This window comes from Desmodus rotundus, chromosome 5 (genome assembly GCF_022682495.2).
Source record: "Desmodus rotundus isolate HL8 chromosome 5, HLdesRot8A.1, whole genome shotgun sequence".
Classification (NCBI taxonomy): Eukaryota; Metazoa; Chordata; class Mammalia; order Chiroptera; family Phyllostomidae; genus Desmodus; species Desmodus rotundus.
The window spans coordinates 21305912-21326264 of NC_071391.1; the positions used below are offsets into that span (position 1 = coordinate 21305912).

The following is a 20353-nucleotide window of genomic DNA, read 5'->3' on the forward strand; positions in this document are numbered from 1 at the left end:
CTTCTTTCTCTCTTCTTCTTTTTCTTGGCCCCTATTCCCACCTTACAAGCACAAAAATCTGTTCTCGACTTTTTTTTTTAATCTCCACCAACCCAAACACACTGACGTGCCTGTAGTAAATTCTTACTAAAACTTCAGGACTGAGTGGCCTAGCTGAAGCCCCCAGGTCTCAGATTATGAAGATGTTCTTTGTGATTTCATGAACCATATATAATTGACCTGGCTTGCCCAGATCATTGCTTTACTGTACTCTGAAAACATGGAAAGGATGCTAGTAAAACAATGTGTTGTTTTCGATTATTGTACTGATTCTTCAACTCCCCGGGCAACACTAGATTTCTGAATATTTCTTTTGTGTAAAAATTTAAAATCACACAAAATGTGATGCTGTAAAATGTTTCAAAAGTCTTTTCAATCCATTGTGAGCTGGCCGAGTTTAATAAATGGCAATACATAAAACAGAATAGACCTCTTGTTTCCTAGGATTTCTAGAAGACTGAGCATCCTTGCTCTAAAAGTGCAGTTCATGTCTCTGTATTATGATGCCAATGATGTGGGCAGAGTATGAAAGCCCCTTCCTTCATCTGTACCAATGCCCTTGCCACTGAGCCCTTGAGAGAAAAGGAGTCGTCTAGGAAATCAGATGAGTCATGGGACAAAATGCAGCCTTTCTTCTCCCCAGGGATGGAGGGTGGTGTGGATCAAGAAGTTTCCTATTCACTGAAAGCAGAACTCCTAAAGATACAGCATCATATCCCAGGAGACGAAGAGCAATTGCGAGTCAGGAACAAGACCTGTGGAATGATTTCTGACAGCTGTTCAGTTACCTCATCTAGGAGGGTGTTACATGACAATTCTACACATTTCCTTCATTCTTTAGCTGCCGTGTCAGCATTTGACAATGAAGTGTGAGAAGGCTGTGGATAAAACAGGCAACCACTCTTCAGCTGACCCTTCAGAGCTTAAAGAATCAGAGTTCTTGTGTACTCTTCTCTATGTGGTAGTAAGAATATTAACAATAGAAGATATAACACTGAGGAGGTTACCATTATTCTAATAATTATTAAATTATAGCTTAGAGTTATTAAATTCTTGCTTTATGCTCAGTACTATTTTGATTACAAGACTGTACCTATTTATTACTGAGAAGATAATGACTATTATTATAGTCATTATTAAATCATAACTGAGACTCACCAAGTACCTGAATTAGGCTTACTACTATTCCAACTACTTTACATGCATTAACTCATTTATTTTTTATAATAATCCGTAGCAAACATAGGCACTTTTGTTAGCCCCATTTTCCAGATGAGAAAACTAAGCACAGAGGTTGACTCGCCTGGTGTTGCACAGCCTAAGTGATAGGAGCTGTCTGAGAGTGGTACCTGACTCAACTTCTGTCTGATTCTGGCTGGATTGAACCCAGGGTCCTCCTGTTGCTGGCTGTGTGCCTTTAGGCAAGCTGGACACACTCTAAACCCCACATCCTGATCTGTAAAATGATTGACTCTAAAATCCTCACTGTAGAATCACTGTGAGGAGTAAGTGAAATTGTGACCAACAGTGGTGGAGCATTTCCTATGTGCTGGGACCTGCCCAAGCACTTTGTGTGAACTAGAATTATTATTGTTATATTGTGATTATCATGGCCATCATCAATGCAATCCAGAATCTGTTTCTCTCTGTTCTCTGCTCCTAATGCTTCAAGAGGCCTGCAAGGCTCTCTGATTCTAAACAGGGAGAGAGAGAGAGGGAAACCCTTAATTTTGGTGTGATTTTCATGTTCTAATTTTTTGCAAAGTTCTTTAAAATATTTTTTAATCTTAAAAACGTATATAGAAAGTGAAACTTTAATAATCTCATCATGATAGAAACACAAAGTGAGAAGGGAGATCTCTGCTCACTCTTTCAATTCTCCCTCGCAGTTAAACCACCTCCATCCACCCATCCATGCATGCATCCATCCATCCTTTTACTCCATAAATATTTCTGGAGCACCTCTTCAATGCCAACAACAATATTAGGCACTGGTAACATAACGGTGAAAAAAGACAGAGAAAGATTCCTGCCCTCATGGAGCTCATGTTCTATTGAAAGCAGAGACGGAGAAAGTAAAAGGAAGCAAATAAGAATTCAGATAGTAATCAGCGCTACAAAGGCACTAGAAGGGAAATGGGATAGAGAGTGATGGGGGATGGAAGTAAGGAGTGAACTCTCACAGGTGGGGCCAGGGAGGGCTGTCTGGGAAAGTGACTTTTGTTGAAGACCTGAAGAATGAGAAGGAGGCAGGTATATGAAGAACCAAGAGGAGAATTTTCCAGGGGGAACAAACAGCAAGTGAAATATTTTTGAGGATCAGAAGGAAGGTCCAGAATGGTTGGAATATGGTTGTTTGGTAAGAGAGGTGGTGGTGGTGGAAGGGGGTGAAGTAGGAGAGATGGGCAGCCTGCAGGGCCCTAGAGGCCACCGTGAAATTTGAGCTTTTATGTATTTGCAAAAGGAAGTCAGTGGGGGGGGGGGGTGCGGGCTGGAGGCTCAGTGAGCTAATTTTTACTCAATCTGATGAAAAATTCCGATCCACATATGCTGTCTGTCAGCAAAAGTCAGTCCTTGGACAGGCAGAAGGCCTCCCTCTAAGCAGATCGGGCAAGATGGAAATTTGTATTACTTCTGAGCCTTAGTACAGACAGTGCCTTTAAGTAACTGGAATGTATCTTTAACTCTTTATTGACACACTCTTCCAATGCTGAGTTCTTTTGGGCTCTGCATCCCAAACTGGCAGACTGGCGTTGCTATTGGAGATGTATGGGACAGAACCAGAGTGGCTTTACAACAGGACTAAGAAAGTTCTTTATTCACTGAAACCAAAACTCCTAAAGATTTAACTCCACTTACCTCCACTCCATGTGTCTGGCCCGCCACCTGTCCTGTGCCTGAAAGTCCTGACTTAATTTAGTGGGTTAAGGCCAAAGGGGCCTTGAATAAAATTGAAGCTAAAGTAAATGGCTCCCAAAGGCTGACCAAGTCATATCTGCATTACATCAGCTGCAGATCAGATTTTATTCCTCGAAACAGTGGTTTCCAAACACATCAGAATTACCTTGGGAACTTGTTTAAAATATGAATGTCTAAGGTCAGCCCCAGGAAATTCTAACTCAGCAGGTATGTGGTGGGCCCACGGAATCCATATTGTTACCAGGCAGACGGGGTGATTCTGAAGCCGGTGTCTACAGAGGCACAGAGACACTGACTGCGTTCTGGGTTTGTTAAGTAAGTGCTGTGAATGAATTTGCACTTGTGGAGTAGGGAGCAGAACCTAAGAGGGGGGATTTGGTGGGAACCTTAGGACGACAAGGACTGAGGCACAATGTGGGCCGAGGAAAGAGTGAATAATGCAACAGTAAGAAAAAGACTCTATAGACCAGTCCTGAATGAATCAGTGGCTTTGAAAACAGTGCCCAGAGCTGAAGATACAACCGGTCTAAGGACTGCATGGAAGCCGTTCCCTCCTCCTAGCTCAACAGTCATTGTCTTCTCATTTGAAAACTGGTCCAACAATTCCTGGGCATCATTTGGCTTCAGAACACTCACTGGAATCCTCAGCCTGTTCATGCACTTTGTTTTGTGGCTTTGATTGTTTGCTTCAGCTCAGAAGCTTCGAGTGGTAACTTGGGACCCTGGGCATTGGTCCTTTCTTTTCCATGGAGTGTCATTTTTGAAGAAATAATTCATTAATATGGAAACCCAGGAACTGAAAGCCCTGGCTTCTGAGTGGAGGCTTAAGCTGCTTATTTTGAAAACACGTGCAGGGAAGTAATGGCCCTAAAAAATATCATAGAACATAGACTGTTTCCTGGTCCTAATTAATGTTCATTCTAGTTCTGGAGACCAAGGTATCCGGGTCAGCTAGAGCCCTGCTTGCCATATTTATTTCCCCTAACACTCTATCTTCTGCCCTTCGAATAACACTCTCCATTAACAGTGGGAACTCATGTTTCTCCCAGAGAGCTGAGTGCTCCGAGGTAACCTGTTACCCCTTTCTAATCCTGGTCCAGATGTGTTCTCCAGGGGACTCTATAGCTGGTCTTGCTTGGCCAAGAGCCTCAAAAACATTTTCTCTTAATTCTACAAATTGCTCGTCCCAAAAGAGCAGGAAAATTGGATGGTACCCCAAACAGCTCGTTTTTGTGTTTTTCTGGACGTCTTTAAAGGGTGATGGGTGCTTTGGAAAGAATTAATCTCTTGGTTTATGAAGATAAATGCTTGTTGGCTTTATCAGAAGGTACCGTTTGCTCCATTATTTACAATCCCAGGGAACAAAGAGCTGGCCCCAGACTACCCTGCTGATCTATGAGCTGTTGTGACTGCGGCATCCCAGGAGAATGGGCAACGGCGGGAAAGCCAGGGTTTAAGGACACGACTCCCTGAGGCCTGCAGAAGCAGCGCTTACACACAGCCAGCCTCCATGCCTGGGAAACCAGAAGTGCAGCTACAGGCAGAAGCTTATCAGGGAGAACAGCAGCAGCTATGCTAATGTTTTGGGTTTTTTTTTTAAGATTTTATTTATTTACTTTTAGAGAGAGGGGAAGGGAGGGAGAAAGAGAGAAACATCCATGTGAAAGAGAAACATCAATCGACTGCCTCTTGCACAGACCCCAACCGGAGACCTAACCCACAACCCAAGCATGTGTCCAGACTGGGAATCCAACCGAGGACCCTTCACTTTGTAGGAGGACACCCAATCCACTGAGACACACCGGTCAGGACTATGCTGATGTTTTAACGAATTCGTGTCCGTTACAAATCACCTGCTTCAAGAGAAGGTTCCTCTTGAGAAATATTTTGCTCATCAAAACATCCCCAGTTGGGTGGCAGGAGCCTGTGAGATGTTTCTGAATGCCCCATGAACTCAACTGGACTCGTTAAGCACGGGTGATGCGAGGGTGTAGGCATAGGTGTGAGAACGGAGCACGCAAGGATGCCTTTGTCAGGAGTCAGAGGAGTAACGGTGCTGGCCGGGGCGGGGAGGGATTGTTGACAGCACATACGTACGCGTATTCAAAACGTAATCCTCGCAGCAACCTTGGAGGTTAGAGGAGGCCTCGGGTTGCACATCTGTGAAATGGGAATGCGTCACTAACCAAGGTCATGCAGCTGGTAAGTGGCGAGATAGCTCCATGTTTTATGTGACTGTGTATGCGACTCTCATCTCTTCCTAACAGCTTTCCTTTAGCCTTGGAAGGGCTTGCTCTGGGCACAATTACAAAAACAAACAAATAAAAAAACCCTACCAAATCTGGCATAAGTGCCCTCTTCCTTTCCCGACTCCCTTACTCTGGTTGGGAGTCTTATCCCGGGATTTCATTTTCCTCACGTCTTTCTCTCCTAATTCTTAATAAGGTATCAAGCTTCCCACTAACATATTTGTTTCAATCAGCCATTGTTATAAGCTGAGCAAGTTCAAGCTCCCACAACACCGGATTGGGCAATAAAAAAGGGAAGTTGCCAACAGTGTGAAAAATACAGTCAAGATGAGACAGACGTGGTTACGTCACTCAAGAGGGAGCGCAAGAGTAAATTGTTTCCAAGTGCTCTGTGACATAATAATAATACAGAAGTTAAAATAAGTTTCCATAGCATGAATTGGTGTAAGGCAAATCGTCTGCTTATCTACAGAGAACTTCGATTGCTCATTAAAGGGAAGTGGTTTGGCTTGGTGGGGGAAAAATCCTAGTCATGGAGTTTTTCAGATCTGAGATGGTTCTCTTCTTCACTTTCTGCTTTTGTGGTCTTGGGCTGGTGTTTTAACTTTGTCCATCCTCAGTTGCCTCATTGGCCAAATAGGAATAATGATGCCTAGATTTTGGGAGTGTAGTAAGAATTAAACGAGGCGATGTGTGTGGAGCGCTCCAGTTGAGAGCCAATGTTACAGTTAGAGTGAGTATGGAAAGAAATACTGTCAGACTTAGAAGTGATACAACCACATTTCTCTAAATGTACTATTTGGTTCAGGTGGGTTTTTTGTTTTGTTTTGTGTTCGTTCTCTCTCTTAAATATTTTCTATCTTCCAAGGCAAAAACAAAGCAAGTTTAAAAACACCAGTTTATAGATTCTTGAAACTCTAATGAGCTTTCTGAGAAACTCAAGATTTGTTCCCAATTTTCTTTTCTTTTAAATTTTATTTATTTATTTTAGAGAGAGGACAGGGGAGGGAGAGAGAGAGAGATCTATGTGAGAGAGAAACATCAATCAGTTGCCTCTTGCACATGCCCCAACTGGGGACCCAACCTGCCACCCTGGCATGTGACCTGACCAGGTATCGAACTGGTGACCTTTTACTTTGTGGGATGACGCACAACCGACTGAGCTACACTAGTCAGGGCTTTTCCCAACTTTCAAGGAAGGAGCTGTGGAAAGACAAATCAAACAAGATTCTCAAGACATAACATTTAAAACAAACTCTCAACTTTGAGTTTGGCGCTTACCTAAGAGGTGGTAAAGCTTGTCTCTACTATGCCTAAAAATCACCCAAGCAGCAAAGTTTGCCTTTGGACTTTTTTTTTTTAGAGCAGAAGCCACCAAATCCATGGACCAGATTTCATATAATGCCATTAATCTGAAGTCAAAAGTAGCATCCACTGAATCTCATGGCCCTCTTCCAGCAAAACTCTGACCAGACTTCTTCAGTGTGTTTTTTTTCTTTTATGTTTTTCAGGTACTCTCCCCTGGGTATTGCCTGCCTGATCTGCGGGAAGATCATTGCCATCAAGGACTTAGAAGTGGTTGCTCGGCAACTGGGGATGTACATGGTCACGGTGATTGTGGGCCTCATCATCCATGGGGGCATCTTTCTCCCCTTGATTTACTTCCTAGTGACCAGGAAAAACCCTTTCTCCTTTTTTGCTGGCATATTCCAAGCTTGGATCACTGCCCTGGGCACCGCTTCCAGGTAGAGAATGCAGGAATCACCTTTCTTTCTCTCTGCTCGCTCTTTGACCCTCTTTGCCACTTCGTCATTTTCAAACACTTCCCATCACAAAGTTAAGTGAGAATACTTTTCACATCTTCTTAACCTATTTTTGAAAAAGGCAAACACTTTGTATTTTTGGTTCCTTCTAGGAATGTCTGAGCTTACTGATGAATGTTTTTGCTGTAGGCAACTGTGTTGGAAATATGACCTCACATTAAATTTCTCAGATGAATGCATGCTGTTAATCTGCATGTCTACCTTGCCACATGTAGCATTTAGTTATTTGTTTTAAATGTTTTCCAAAAGGGTATAACAGGATGTTATTCTATTTAAGAAGTTCTCCCACCTGTGATTTGAAAAATGCTATCCCAAAATATCAGTCTATTGGAGTAATTTTTCAAAAATAGGAGGACGAGCTTTTATAGGGTAAATGGTGTATTAGGTGAGATTTTTCTAATGAACCAGAAATCGCTTAAGTGTTTGGGTTCTACACGAACCTCTAATAGGCCATTGTGCCCCACTGATTTTAAGAAAATCAGGCTGGCATTGTTTTGACTTGACCTTAACTGAGAGTCACTTCCTTTTTCATTACCTAGCTCAAGCCACTCAGAAACCAATGAGGAATCAGGAGAGAAAACCAAATTTTTTTATGTCATCCTGGACTGAATGTAGCAAAAACAAACAAACAAGAACAAGTACATAAGGAACACCTGGCCGTTGATTCTTTCAGTGTCCAATCGTTGTTTGTGTTTCCTTGGGTCACAAACTAAGACTGAGGTCATACAGCAGGTGGCAGGGAGGCAAGCAAACCCACGGCTCAGTGTTCCCTCTGGGGTCACAAGCAGGCAGGTCCTTGTTGCAGAGTCCAGGACTGTGCACCACCAGTGAGCTGGCCGCTCCGTGACACAGGGTGACCGCTGTCCCAAGGCTATTGAACAGGCAGCTAGGCTTTCCTTAAGTGGCCTAACAGGCAAATGGCGGTGACTATCCAGGAAGCCAAATTATTTTTCCATCTTGCCAAACAATGCAAATTCAGGGCTACTAGAAAGTGGGGTTTCGGAAAACATCTGAAATGTATATAATCCCGGGGACCTAGAGTCTGCATTCATTTTCCGAAGGTGAAGGGAAACATTCCAGAATTTGCTGTTTCTTTTTCAGGCCTGTAAATGTCTTATGGCTAGGCATCTCTGGCCATAAAGGTCCTCCTCTCTTTGGAGAAAAAGTAAATCTTTTTTGTTCTCCAACCATAGAAACAACGAAGTTTAGGTTTATTTTTGTTTTCTGGTTATGAGCATGGTATTACTCATTGTGAAAAAGTTCAGACAGTGAGTGAAATTTTGAAGAAGACAATGAACATCACCAGTGATTCCACCTCCCACAGACAATTAGTAGTAAGCAACCTTCTAGTTAATCTTTACAGTTACATGTCTTTCCAGTTCTTCCTGTGTGGAGATACGGTAAACTGCTATTTTCACTAGTCAATATACCCTATAAGTTATATCTATCAATATAGGGCTTTCCACTGTTTTAAAAACTGTGGAACAGTACGCTGTATATACCGCAGTACAACCCCCAGCCCCAGCCCGTGACGTTCACTTAAGGCATGTCTATTAAATGGGACTGTGACAAGCATCCTTGTAAATACATCTCTGCAAGGCTGTCTGATGACCCTCTCAGGATACCTTTCTAGAAGTGGAATTTCTGAGTCTCATGGTAAGCACGTTAATGGCTTTAAAACATATCACCGGATTACTATTCAGGCAAGTGCATTAGTTTAAGTCCCTCTACACGGGTGTGAGAGAATGCTTTTCACCACCTCCTCCCCAGCACTGGCTGTTATCAGTTACTTTAATACTTTCCAGTCTTACTGTGAAAATGATCTCACTGAACTGGCATTGCGTTGATTATGAGTGAGAGGAAGCATCTTTTCCTGTTCCTATTGGCCATCCTGCCTGCCCCTCCCCCCCACCCAGACTGTTGGTGATCTTAATTTCCTGTGGGGGCGCTCATGCTTTCCTGACTGGTGTTCGCCTCTCTTCATGTATCAGAATATTAACTCATGTGTCATATGTCGCAAGTAATGGCCCCCTCTACTTTGCGTTTGTCTTAAAAATTTATAATACTTTTTGCCATTAGAAGTTTTTAATTTGTATATTGTTGGGGCTGTCAATATTTTCCTTTAGAATTTAGTATTTGCTCAGGAACATCTCCACAAAAGATCATAAAACATAACTTTATATTTTGTCCCAAAACATGTATGGTTTTGATCTTTAAACTATTTCAAAAATATTATTATTATCCTTTTTTTGAATAACTAGACAATTACCCCAGTATTTTTATAAGACGAGGTAAACCTTGAAGGCACATTTGTACATAAATGTGACAAATGATTGGTTTATTTGGCCAAAGCCACACAAATGTTAGTCCCTTTTATCTTCCTTACCCTGAATTTCATTTGGAAAAAAAGAAAAAAGGAAATAAAGAAAGAAACCAATGTGGTTTTAATCTTCAGTTAAAATGTGGATGTGGAATTTCTTAGGACAAAAAAAAATTTTAGAATAGTCGGTGTGACAGCAGTCAAGTGCTAAAAATGATCTTTGCCCTCAGGGCCAGAGAGGGAAACACGAAGCCCTGGGACTGCCAGCTAAATATCCTCTTCCCCGCCTGGGGCCTCAGACTGACTGGGGCTGTGGGGTGGGGGGTGGGGGTGGCCTTGTTTTCTCAGTGGGCACAGAGGCTGGTGTGGGGGGCGGCGAGTGGAGGGGGACTGGCCTGGGACGCTCCTCTCTGCCTCCCTCTGACTTCAGTGCACGCTGTTAAAACCAATCTGGGGGAAAACAACCCAAATCTCAAGTATCTGATCATTATTATTAGCAATGTTTGAAGACTGTCATATGGTCCTTGAAGGAGGAACCAGAAAAACAGCATCAGCAAGTGGGGCGGACAGGAAAGAGTTAAAGTGCTCACGTCTCAGTTTGTCTGGGTTGGGTATACATGGATTTTTAAGACACAAGTCTGTCCAGTACAGAAATTGAGGATATTTTCATGCTTTATCAATTATTTTTCCTAATGTGTTTAATGATCTAAGGATTCCTTTTGGGAACATGCAATAATACAAGTTAACGTATTCCAGTCTTCCCAGAAGTGTCCATAGATTCATACCACTGAGAACCCGCCTGCCAACCATGGCTGAGCTGCCATTTCAGACCAGTCACGGTGTCCTGCCAATCCTTCAGTGGGGTCCTAGGAAAGGCCGGGATGGGAGTGGTGCAGGGATAAGAGGAGTTAAGGGACCCTAACTTCTCATACAGCAGTGAGGACAGCAAGCCAGGTATGCTGGCACCCCCATGTGTGAATGAAGTCAGACCCCAACATCTCTCCCTGGGCTAAGATTGCAGTAATGGGAGCTCTCCAAACATTAAGTTCTTCTCCCTACCTGAGGCCACGCAGGGGGCTTGAGACAGATGCCTGAGCTAAAATCACTCAGAATGTTCCAATCAGATGACTCTGACTTGCCTAGATTGTTATCAGTAGCTTGTGGGTCCATGGTTTGATCAGAAGCAGACTTAGGTGACCCTAGTTTTAGAGCTTCCAATTCCTTGGTTCTATGTAGGCCCTGCAATTTGCATTTCATGTAGCTTCTCAGAAGGTGGTGGTCCTCTCCCACGCTCTGAAAAACCGAGACCTCAGCAGGTGTCTGTCCAGCTTGGCTGGAGCCCTAATTCTAACTAGTAGAAGGAAGAACTATGACTAAGGATGTAAACGCAAGACTGAAAATCACTGTCTGGTTTGGACGTTCGCATATAAATAAATACATAAATAAATAAGAGAATAGACCACAAAGCACTCCCGTGACAGTTTGCGTGTTTGGCATTGCTTTCCAAATTGCTTAAACTTTGAAGCCAATCCACCTACCCACCCACGCATTTCTACCCATGTGGAAATATTCTGGCCTTCAGTAAGCCCTATCCCTACAGGTCTCCTATTTTAGAGGACACATGAACACGCCAGGCGTTCTGACCTTAGAGTCTGGATCATGCAGTCATTGAATCCCCGTCCCACGCCTGGGAGGAGTGGGGCTGAAGTCACTCCATGTTGGGTCTTTGATTAGCTACAAAGCACATGCTTTTCTGCCCTGTGTCATTGGAAGGACTGTAGAGTTGGCTATTTTTCAGGGAGTTGGACTGCCTGTGAGGGTCCCCAGTGGATTGTTAGAAGCATGGGTTCAGGTTGAATGGTGCTGAACGTGTTTGTCCAGCATTTGCAAAATTAACAGACCCAGCTTGGGTCAATTCCCAGGGCCTGACGCAACCCACGTAGTCATCTTCTTGGAATCAGTGTTTCTAACATCAAATTATGGGTCATTCAGAAATTCCTCATTCCATTTCACTGTTGACAGCTGATTCTTTTCTGACCTATTTTTTTTTCTTGCATCCCAATTAATGTGGGCAATTAGATGGGCTTCAGGATGAATCCAAGATGGAAACAGTGACCGAAGGAAAAAGAGAACTTTGAAGCTCTGAGTATATGTCAAAAACCAGAACCAACAAAAATATTTTTCAGTCTATTAACATCTTAATAAATTGAATTTGAACCTCCAAATTACTGTTTTTAATTTGGCTCCAGACACTCCTTTTTTTTTTGCACGTCACATTGCTCAATTGAAACAGAAGGACAAAACCTTTGTGGTGGCATTCCAGTTTCTTTGTTCTGCTTCTCTGCAGTAGACCTAACTCCTCTCCTCTCCTCTCCTCTCTCTCTCTCTGTCTCCCCCCTCTACTCTTCCTTCAACCTCTCCCCTCCCTCCTTCTCTCTGTTCCTTAGTGCTGGAACTTTGCCTGTCACCTTCCGTTGCCTGGAAGAAAATCTGGGGATTGACAAGCGCGTGACCAGATTTGTCCTCCCTGTTGGAGCAACCATTAACATGGATGGTACAGCCCTTTATGAAGCAGTGGCCGCCATCTTCATTGCCCAGATGAATGGTGTTGTCCTGGATGGAGGCCAGATTGTGACTGTGAGGTGAGTGAGTTGGTGGGGGAGGCCCTGAAATGACCTTCCACCTTATCCCCTTCCACAGTAACTGCCTTTGACAGGGGCTGCTTGAATTTCAGTTCTCCTGGCAGAAGAACGGTGAAGGAAATAACAGGGAAGAGGAATTATTGGCAATCTCAAAGGGGAAAGATTGTGACAGGAGGGAAGCCGGATCATACCAATGCCTTCTGTTGGTGTGGCACATATGAAATTGCTTTGGGAACTTGATATTATTTGAATTTTAATAACCCTGTGATGTTGCAAGACAGTTATTTCTATGCTCATTTAATAGGTGAGGAAGTGCAGGCTTCAGGGGTTGTCGAAGGCTACGTCATTAGTAATGAGCCCTCAGGGCTGTATCTGAGGCCAATGTTATCGGACTCTGGATCCAGTTTTTCTTTCATTGAAATATGCTCCCTTCAGCATTCCATGGGGTGATGGATGAAATGATGACATACTGGAAGGAAAAGATTCTGTAATACAACAGAAAACATTTTATTACGAATAAATAGCAAATATTTCTGTTTTTACTAAAGCTATTTTTTTTTTACCATATGTATTCATCATTTAAAACATTCAGAAAGAATTCTTTCCCAAGAGGTCATTAAAAACACATGGCTTCTCCATGAACTTAAAGATCACTCTTACTTGCCTATATTAATTTATCTAATTCTCACAACTATCCTATGAGGTATATACTTGTTTTTATCAGCTCAGGCTGCTATAATAAAACACCATAGACCAGATAGCTAAACAAGAGACACTTATTTCTCATAGTTCTAGAGGCTGGGAAGTCCAAGATCAAGGTGCTAGCAGATTCAGCTCCTACTGAATGTTCTCTTCCTAGTTTGTATCTAACCTGCTTCTCACTGCTTGCTCACATGACCTGTCCTTGATCTGTAAACAGACATAGCTGGCTCTCTAAAGTTTCCTTTTATAAGGGCACTAATTCCATCATGAGGCCTCTGCCCTCATGACCTAATTACCTCCCCAAAGCCTGTCACATTGGACAGTGAAGCTTAAACAAATGAATTTGGGGGAATACAACTCAGTTCATAGTAGTCCTATAGAGGAGCCTCAGTTTCCTCATCTGTATAATGGGGACAATAGAGGGTTAAGAGCGTTGTGCCTGGCACATAGTCGCCTGTCAATAAATGTTAGCTACTAGTATTATTATTGTTATTGACACTAAATGAGATATAAAAAGAAGGATGTGACAGTGACATAGTGAGGGAAAACAGGCTTCAGGTCAGAGCATCAAGCATTCTAAATCATGTCCTAACAGACTGCATTGGAGACTGCCAGCCTTCCTTGCTTTAAAACTCAAAGATGAAAAGGGTTCCTTAATGAAGCCCCTTTTTTGGAAGCCAAGCAAAGATGATTTCTGGTCCCTGAACTCTTGGTCTTGAAGGCAACTGCACTGACCATCAAGTTCACACCATTAGATGAGAACATAGAGATGGGAGAATGGATCAGTGACCCATTCATGGTTGGGATTCATTAATTCAGAATTTTTAATGTGGGGAGGGATCAAGGGACATTAGGAACAACATGTCCCTGGAATCAAGTGAACGAGTGTTCAAATCCCAGCAGACCCTATTCAAGCTGTGTGACCCTACACTTTCCACACACCCCCAATCTATGATTTCCTTGTGGAACAGGTACTACCATATGAACCTTGCAAAGCTACCTTGAAGTTCTGTTAACATGTGTGTAGTGCCTTGCACAGCATTCAAGAACCAGCCCTAGAGAAGTGAGCCAAAGAGGGGAGGGCAGGAAAAGCAGCCAAGGGATAAAAGGATGGAGGACTTAGAAATTACACGGACACTCAGCCCATGAGGACATGATTGAGTTGGAGGAACAGAGGAGGAACCAACTGCCAGCAAGCATTCTCTTTACAGGATTTGCCACACACGACCAAGAAGTAACCAGACAACATGGCCATTGTGCAAAGGGATGTGTAAGAGTGACTCATAACAGAAGCAACTGGTGTTGTAAATACAACGGTTGAGTCCAAGATGTTGGAACTCGGGAAGTTCCCCTCTCCTGGTGCTTATCCATGTCAGGGAAATGGCTGAGAATTCCTATGTTCCAGCTCTTGGGGCTTTAGGGAAGTTTTCATTGCAAAGCAGCCTCACCCTGTGGAGATTTTCTGATAAGAATAGTAATTTACATTTATTGGGAGTTTGCAAAATGTGCCTGGCCTCTTCTAAGTGCTTTTTATTTATTGGCTTCTAAGAACACCAGAGTGAGACAACATCATTATCTCCTTTCCACAGATAAGGAAATCAAAGCACAAAGAGGTTTAGTTGTCCAAAGTCATGTGGTTAATAAGTGGCAGACCTGGTATTTGAACCCAGGTCATTCAACTCCAGAACCTTTCATGATAACCATAGCACACTGCTACTTCTGGTGACCCAGATGGGTCCGAGGAAAATGGAATTCTCTAAACCATGAAACCAGCTCTGTATTGGGGCAGGGGAGGACACAGATGGGTTCTGTAGATCTCACTTAGGGGAGTTGTTTGTACTGTAACAGGCCTAAGTATGGAAGGAGGGCAATATGGAAAAACAAGGTAAACCACAAAATGTCCCGGGGCCTTCCTTTCCTCTTATGTGAAATTAGATAAATTCAGGTCCCTCCCAACTGCAAGAACCTGGGATTCTGAACTTAGTTACACTGGTGGTCTGGACCTTGGTTACACCAGTTTAGGAGCCTGATTCTTCCTTTGGAACTGGAGGAAATACTCTAGAAGCTCTAGAATTTTATTACTGCAAAGAAATCAGCCCCTGTTTTCTTTCTAGCATCCACAAAAGCAAGTTGGGAATCTGTATTCTCAGAAGCATTCTTCCACTTGGAAATGGCAACTTTTACAAATGGCATCCAGAAAGGAGGAGAAAAAGTCACTGCCCTTTGCTAGATCACAGAGGCCCCTGGTGTCTCCACAGGGAACTTGAGTCCCAGGTGGAACCCACTTCCAGAGACAATTTCAAAATGGTGCTGGCTGTGCCCTTGGCATTGCTTGGAAAGAAAACGATGAGATGCTTCAAAAAGAAAACCTCCCATTCTTTCATTATCATTTCTTGGCACGCTGTCTGAATAATGGATTTTCCAGTCCATGTTGAAACGTCCAAGCATCTGAAGCTTAATGTCATTTGGAATCTGTTGATTTGTTCCCCTGATGTCCACTCGGTTGGATATTTGCTCTCCTGAGTTCTCATATTAACATTGGCAATGGTCTTCACTGACTCTTGCCATGCAGTCCAAAAGTCTCTGGTGCTCACAGAGACATAAAGGCATAGGCTCCCATGGGAACATTGAGGGTGATTTGTTTTTCTTCTTTAATATTTCCTTACCTGCTTTTAGGGCCACATTTATTTTATTTGAGCACTATAATTTTCTAGGCTACTTGAATATCATGATGGAGATAAGGCTCCAATTCATGAATGTGTAAGTTTCCATCATAGTTAAACAGAATCCAAATAGACCCTAATTCCTGGGTCTTGGTTTTCTATTTCTTGGGAAAGAAAGGGAATTTATGACTGCTGGGAACATAAGAGCTTAAAATTGCCAGAGATGGTTTTGCCAAGACCATTTTCTCTTCCCATGACCTGACCTTCTTTGTTCTCACAGCCTCACGGCCACGCTGGCAAGCGTCGGTGCAGCCAGTATCCCCAGTGCTGGGCTGGTCACCATGCTCCTCATTCTGACAGCTGTGGGCCTGCCGACAGAGGACATCAGCCTGCTGGTGGCTGTGGACTGGCTGCTGTAAGTGTTTGCAGATGGGGTTCTGCCGAGGACGTGAGTGCTGCCTCCAGGGTGAAGGAGATGCAAGGTTGCAGCGGAGATCTTAGCCAGGCCTCATTGCAACTCCCTCATTTCCTTCCTCCCTTCTTTCCTCCAACATTTACAGAGTGCCTGTTTAGGAAACAAAGAAGAAAAAGATAGGATCTTTGATGGCCTCACAGTTGAGTGGAGGAATCAGATAAATTATATACAAGGTTAGAAACTTACCAATAAGGAACCAACTAGTGATGCATGCAAAAGACCTCAAATCATTATGTTGAGTGAATGAAGCACAGGGTGTATACTGTATGATTCCATTTATATGAAGCTCTGTGAAAGGCAATATAATCTCTAGCAATAGAGAGAGACCAGTGTTTGCCTGAGTCAAGGGATGGGAGCCTGAGGATTAACTAGGAAGCAGCACAAGGAAATCTTTAGGAGTAATAGAAGTGTTCCTTCTGCAAAGGTGTGCATAGGTATCTACATTTGTCAAAACTCATCAAGCCAGGCATTTAAAATGGGTACATGTATTGTGTGTAAATTATTTTTCAATATAGTAGATTAATAGATAACACACATATAAAAAGATAGTGATACAAAGAGGCCCCATCCCAGTCTAGGATGGGAGGGCATAGTGGGGAAATCAGGAAGCCATGAGAATGGCTGCTGACTTTGAGTGTTCACTATGTGCCAGCTAGATTATACTGAGCGTGTTACATACTTTACCTCTTCCTCTGACAACTCTTGGAAGTTTGGTGTTACTACTCCCATTTTATAGATGAGGAAACTAATGTTTAGAGGGGTAATGTGATTTGAAAATGAACAGAGATTTAATCCTAGGTCTGCTTGGTTTTGGAGGCCACCCCATTCATAATTATGACCATATTTAAGCTCCTAAAGGCAGTGACAGCTGAGCTGAGTTATAACTGATAGGTAGAAGTTACCCAGGTATACAGAGGCAGAAGGGGAAACAGGATGTTCCAATCAAGGCCAGCCCATACAAAAGCACTGAGGCACTGTGGGGACCAATGAGTGATTTAGTATTGTTGGAGCACAGGGTATGAGGTGGGGAGTGGAAAAAGGTGAGGCAAGATGGACAGCTGTAATAGCCATGCAAGAAGCTTGAACTTGACTGTGTACACATAGCCCAGCTACCTTTCCCAGTGAAGCACATTTGCCTAGATTAGGACACTCCCTGCCCATTCCCAAAGGTGGGCCAGTCTAGCCGGATGGTCCCTGATATGGAGGTTGGGATCACTCCCTGCTAAGGCTGCATTCAGGCTCTGATGTTCTGTGGAATGAACACCGGTGCCTCCTGTCCAGACTTGGAGCTACCTGACAGGGGCTGGGGGGTACCATTGACTTCAGTGTCAGAGGCACAGAATGACAAGTGCTAGCACAGAAGTCCAGGCCAAGGTCCCCACACATTTTTAAAACTGTTTCACATGCCAGTGGCAGTTTTTCTGACATGGATTAGCACAGATTTTAAGAGCCAGAAGCCACATTTTATGGACTTGAGTTTCCCCAATGCTAAAATAAGTCCCTTCCGTCTGTATTTACCCTTCCAAAGAGAGAACCATGCACATGGCTGAAGGGAAGAAGGACATCAGGGAAGGCTGGAAGATAGCCTGGTCTCTTACAACTTGCCCACCATTGAGGTTTAGGTTAAAATGAGAAGTGGCTCCTGGGATATAATCTCAACTCAGGAGGGCTGTAAGGAAAGTTATGAGTCTTCCTGACTTGTTCTTTTGTCACCAGAGAAATTCTCTGGAAATGGCCTTAGTGGGAAGATGAAGAGCACATGAAGTTACCTCTTATCTGTCTCTGCCATCTCTCTCAGATGGTGGGGGGGGGAGCCTCGTGCTGGCCCCTACATTTAGCCTTTCTCATGATGTCTGTAGATAAGGCAGCTGTGGGGCAGCTGGGATCTGATGGTGGGGTATGGGGTGTGATCTGATAGGTGGAGAATAGGATGAAGAAGACAAAGTAGTGGGGTAGGATTTCGTTGGGAAGGAAGAGAAAGAGAAAACAAAGACATTGACAATTGCTTGGGGACAGAGCACACAGTAAGAGCTCAATAAGTGCATGCTCAAGTTAAGCACAGAGTTGCTGCATAATAACCAGGGGCCTTTCTACACAAGAAGAAACACAGAGGGAGCCACTAAAATCCCATCTACTTCTCCTGTGCCTTTTGCTTACTGAGTCCTCTATCTCTTTGCCCCGTGAGCCTCTCAAACCTGTGTTGTCAGCCAGTGTCCCTTGCCTGCTGTGATGACATTGCCTAGTCTTTTATTTGGCTTGTTTCTGAGGTTCAAAATTCACTTTCAGAGATTCAGCTCTTAAAAATTATCATTAAAAAGGCTGCCCCCATTACAATGCAAATGCCTTTGAGTGGAGAAAAATGCACTAATGTTACTCAGGAATAAAGAAAAAGAACCAATGGGTTGTGGAGAGTGCAGTGTTCTTCACACCTGTTGACAATTAATTCCCAAAGAGCCCTTGTATGTGTTTCACAGAGGAAACTGGGAATCAGAAGGGTCAAGACTCTTACCTGGGGCACAGGATAGCTTGTGTGGCCAGGCTAGGGCCCTTCATGCCAGCCCATACCACTGCCTAATTAGTACCTAGCAGGTCTAACAGTGGGAAGGTGGAGCAGAGAGGTCCAGAGTTGGAAAGGCAGGGGAGACAGACATATTAGTGTCACCTCTGGTTCTACATGTTACCCAGAGGATTTTTGTTTGACCTTTTTTTTCCTCCTCCCAGAATTAAAGCAAAACCATTGAAAAAGCCTACGTGTGAACTAACAGGGTACAAGGTCCCAGCCATTCTTAGAATTCAAGTCGTCTGGGCCCAGGAGGTCAGCCAGTGTGGACCTGGTCTTCTTGGCAGCCATTTCCTTCCCTTGCCCGTTGGGTGAGACTCAGATCATGAAACATCCAAGACCCTGCCTACTTGACCTAAATGTTAGCAAATGGAATAGGAGGGCCGGGCCTCCCTGATCACCCCACACAGGCACCTGCGTGCTCACACTTGCAGAGGGAGCGGGGCGTCCTAACTCCAGGGCTGAAATGTGCTCACAGAAGGGAGTTGGCTGAACAACAACAAGATGATGATACATTGGGATTAACTATATTGATGACACTGTGTATGAGAAAACTCCATCCCAAGCTGGGCTGGAAAGGAAGGAACAAATGAAAAGCTGTCTTCAGGTTCTGGGGTCTGATCCCTGGTGATCAAGGGAAGACAGGGGAAGAGGCAGGCGCCCTGGGTCTGAGCCCGACGCTTACTCTCTGTAGGACTTCGGGTAGGTTGCTCACTCTCTGGACCTCAACCACATCATGTGTACAATGGGAACAATAACTTTCCAGCTTGACAGAGTCTGGACCCAGTGCCCTTGAGTGTCCTTCTGATTGTAAGACCCAGACCAGGATTCTGCCAGTGATGAGTGTTTGTATACAAACAAGCATGAATATTCATTTTAAGAAGAGAAGAAAAAGGGAGGGTAGAGGATCCTGGGAAAATGTGCACAGGGATCTGTAGCTAGGTCAGATCTGCTTTGCATTAGTAATGGTGCCACATTCTTTCCCACCAGCAAGAGGAGTTCTGGAAACACACTGCTGGTTGTGGGCACCATGCCTCTTGGTTGCCCTTTAATGTGTGAGTGGGGCATGGGGATGAGTTGAGACAGGGGTGCAGAGGGAGACTGGTCATTTCCAGGGTACAGTGGGATGTTTTTTCCTCCCGGCAAGATTTGTAAGCTTTCATAACTCGAGCAATTTTCCAATTTAAAACAAACCAAGCCTGCAGTGACATTTAATACGCCATGCTGTTTGCCAGCTGCTGGAGACCAGCCAGCCTCGTTACTGTCCGCCAAGCCCTGGACGCTTTTCAAAGGGCAAGTTAGCTGCTCTGTAAATGTCATGGTGAAAACCAAGATTCTGGGCCCTGAAATGTGCCAGAGTCCTAGAACACCGGATAGACGGGGCTGGTCGAACTAGAACTGTCCCCAGTATCCAGGAAGTAATTTGTGTCAGGAATCCGTGGCAGATATTTCTAAGAGTCCTTTTGGACAACCCCCTCACTCGGAGGAGATAAGATGGAGTGAAAACTGGAAGCCAGCACCAGGGAGAAGTAATAAACACCTGGGTCTGACCACTGGTGGGAAAAGGAAAGCAAAATAAAGTGAAAGCCAAGTGGATTATCGGTCCATTTATCACATGAGACTGCAGGTGAGATCATTTCTGGTGACACATTTACTAGTTTGGATATAGTTGAGATGGCACTTAAAAGGAAGGCTTTATAGGGCTCCCCAACCCTGCAGTGGGGGGGGATGGGGTTGGAAGCTCCCCCATTAGCATCCCTGCCTGGAGGGAATAGAGCCATAATTCTCAAACTTGAGCTTGCACCAAAATCTCCTGGAGATTCTGAAGGGCTAGGGTGGGACCAAGAATTGGCATTTCTAACAAGTCCCTAGGTGATACTGACGATGCAGTCCAGGGACCTCACTGCCAGAAGTAAGGGACTAGAGATGGGGAAGGAGGAGCAGGAGTTCCTGACGGCGGG

The 20353-nt window shown here is 44.0% G+C and overlaps 1 protein-coding gene across 6 annotated transcripts in view; it reads left to right on the top strand.

Moving 5' to 3' along the window:
• Positions 1 to 20353, top strand: part of SLC1A2 (solute carrier family 1 member 2) — a 142203-nt gene that overhangs the window by 100304 nt on the left and 21546 nt on the right. For all 6 annotated transcript variants that reach the window (XM_045194299.3, XM_024558916.4, XM_024558917.3 and 3 more), the window contains exons 7-9: positions 6719 to 6952; positions 11798 to 11992; positions 15638 to 15772. In XM_045194299.3, the coding sequence (XP_045050234.1) occupies positions 6719 to 6952; positions 11798 to 11992; positions 15638 to 15772 (564 nt within the window). The remainder of the gene's footprint in view (positions 1 to 6718; positions 6953 to 11797; positions 11993 to 15637; positions 15773 to 20353) is intronic.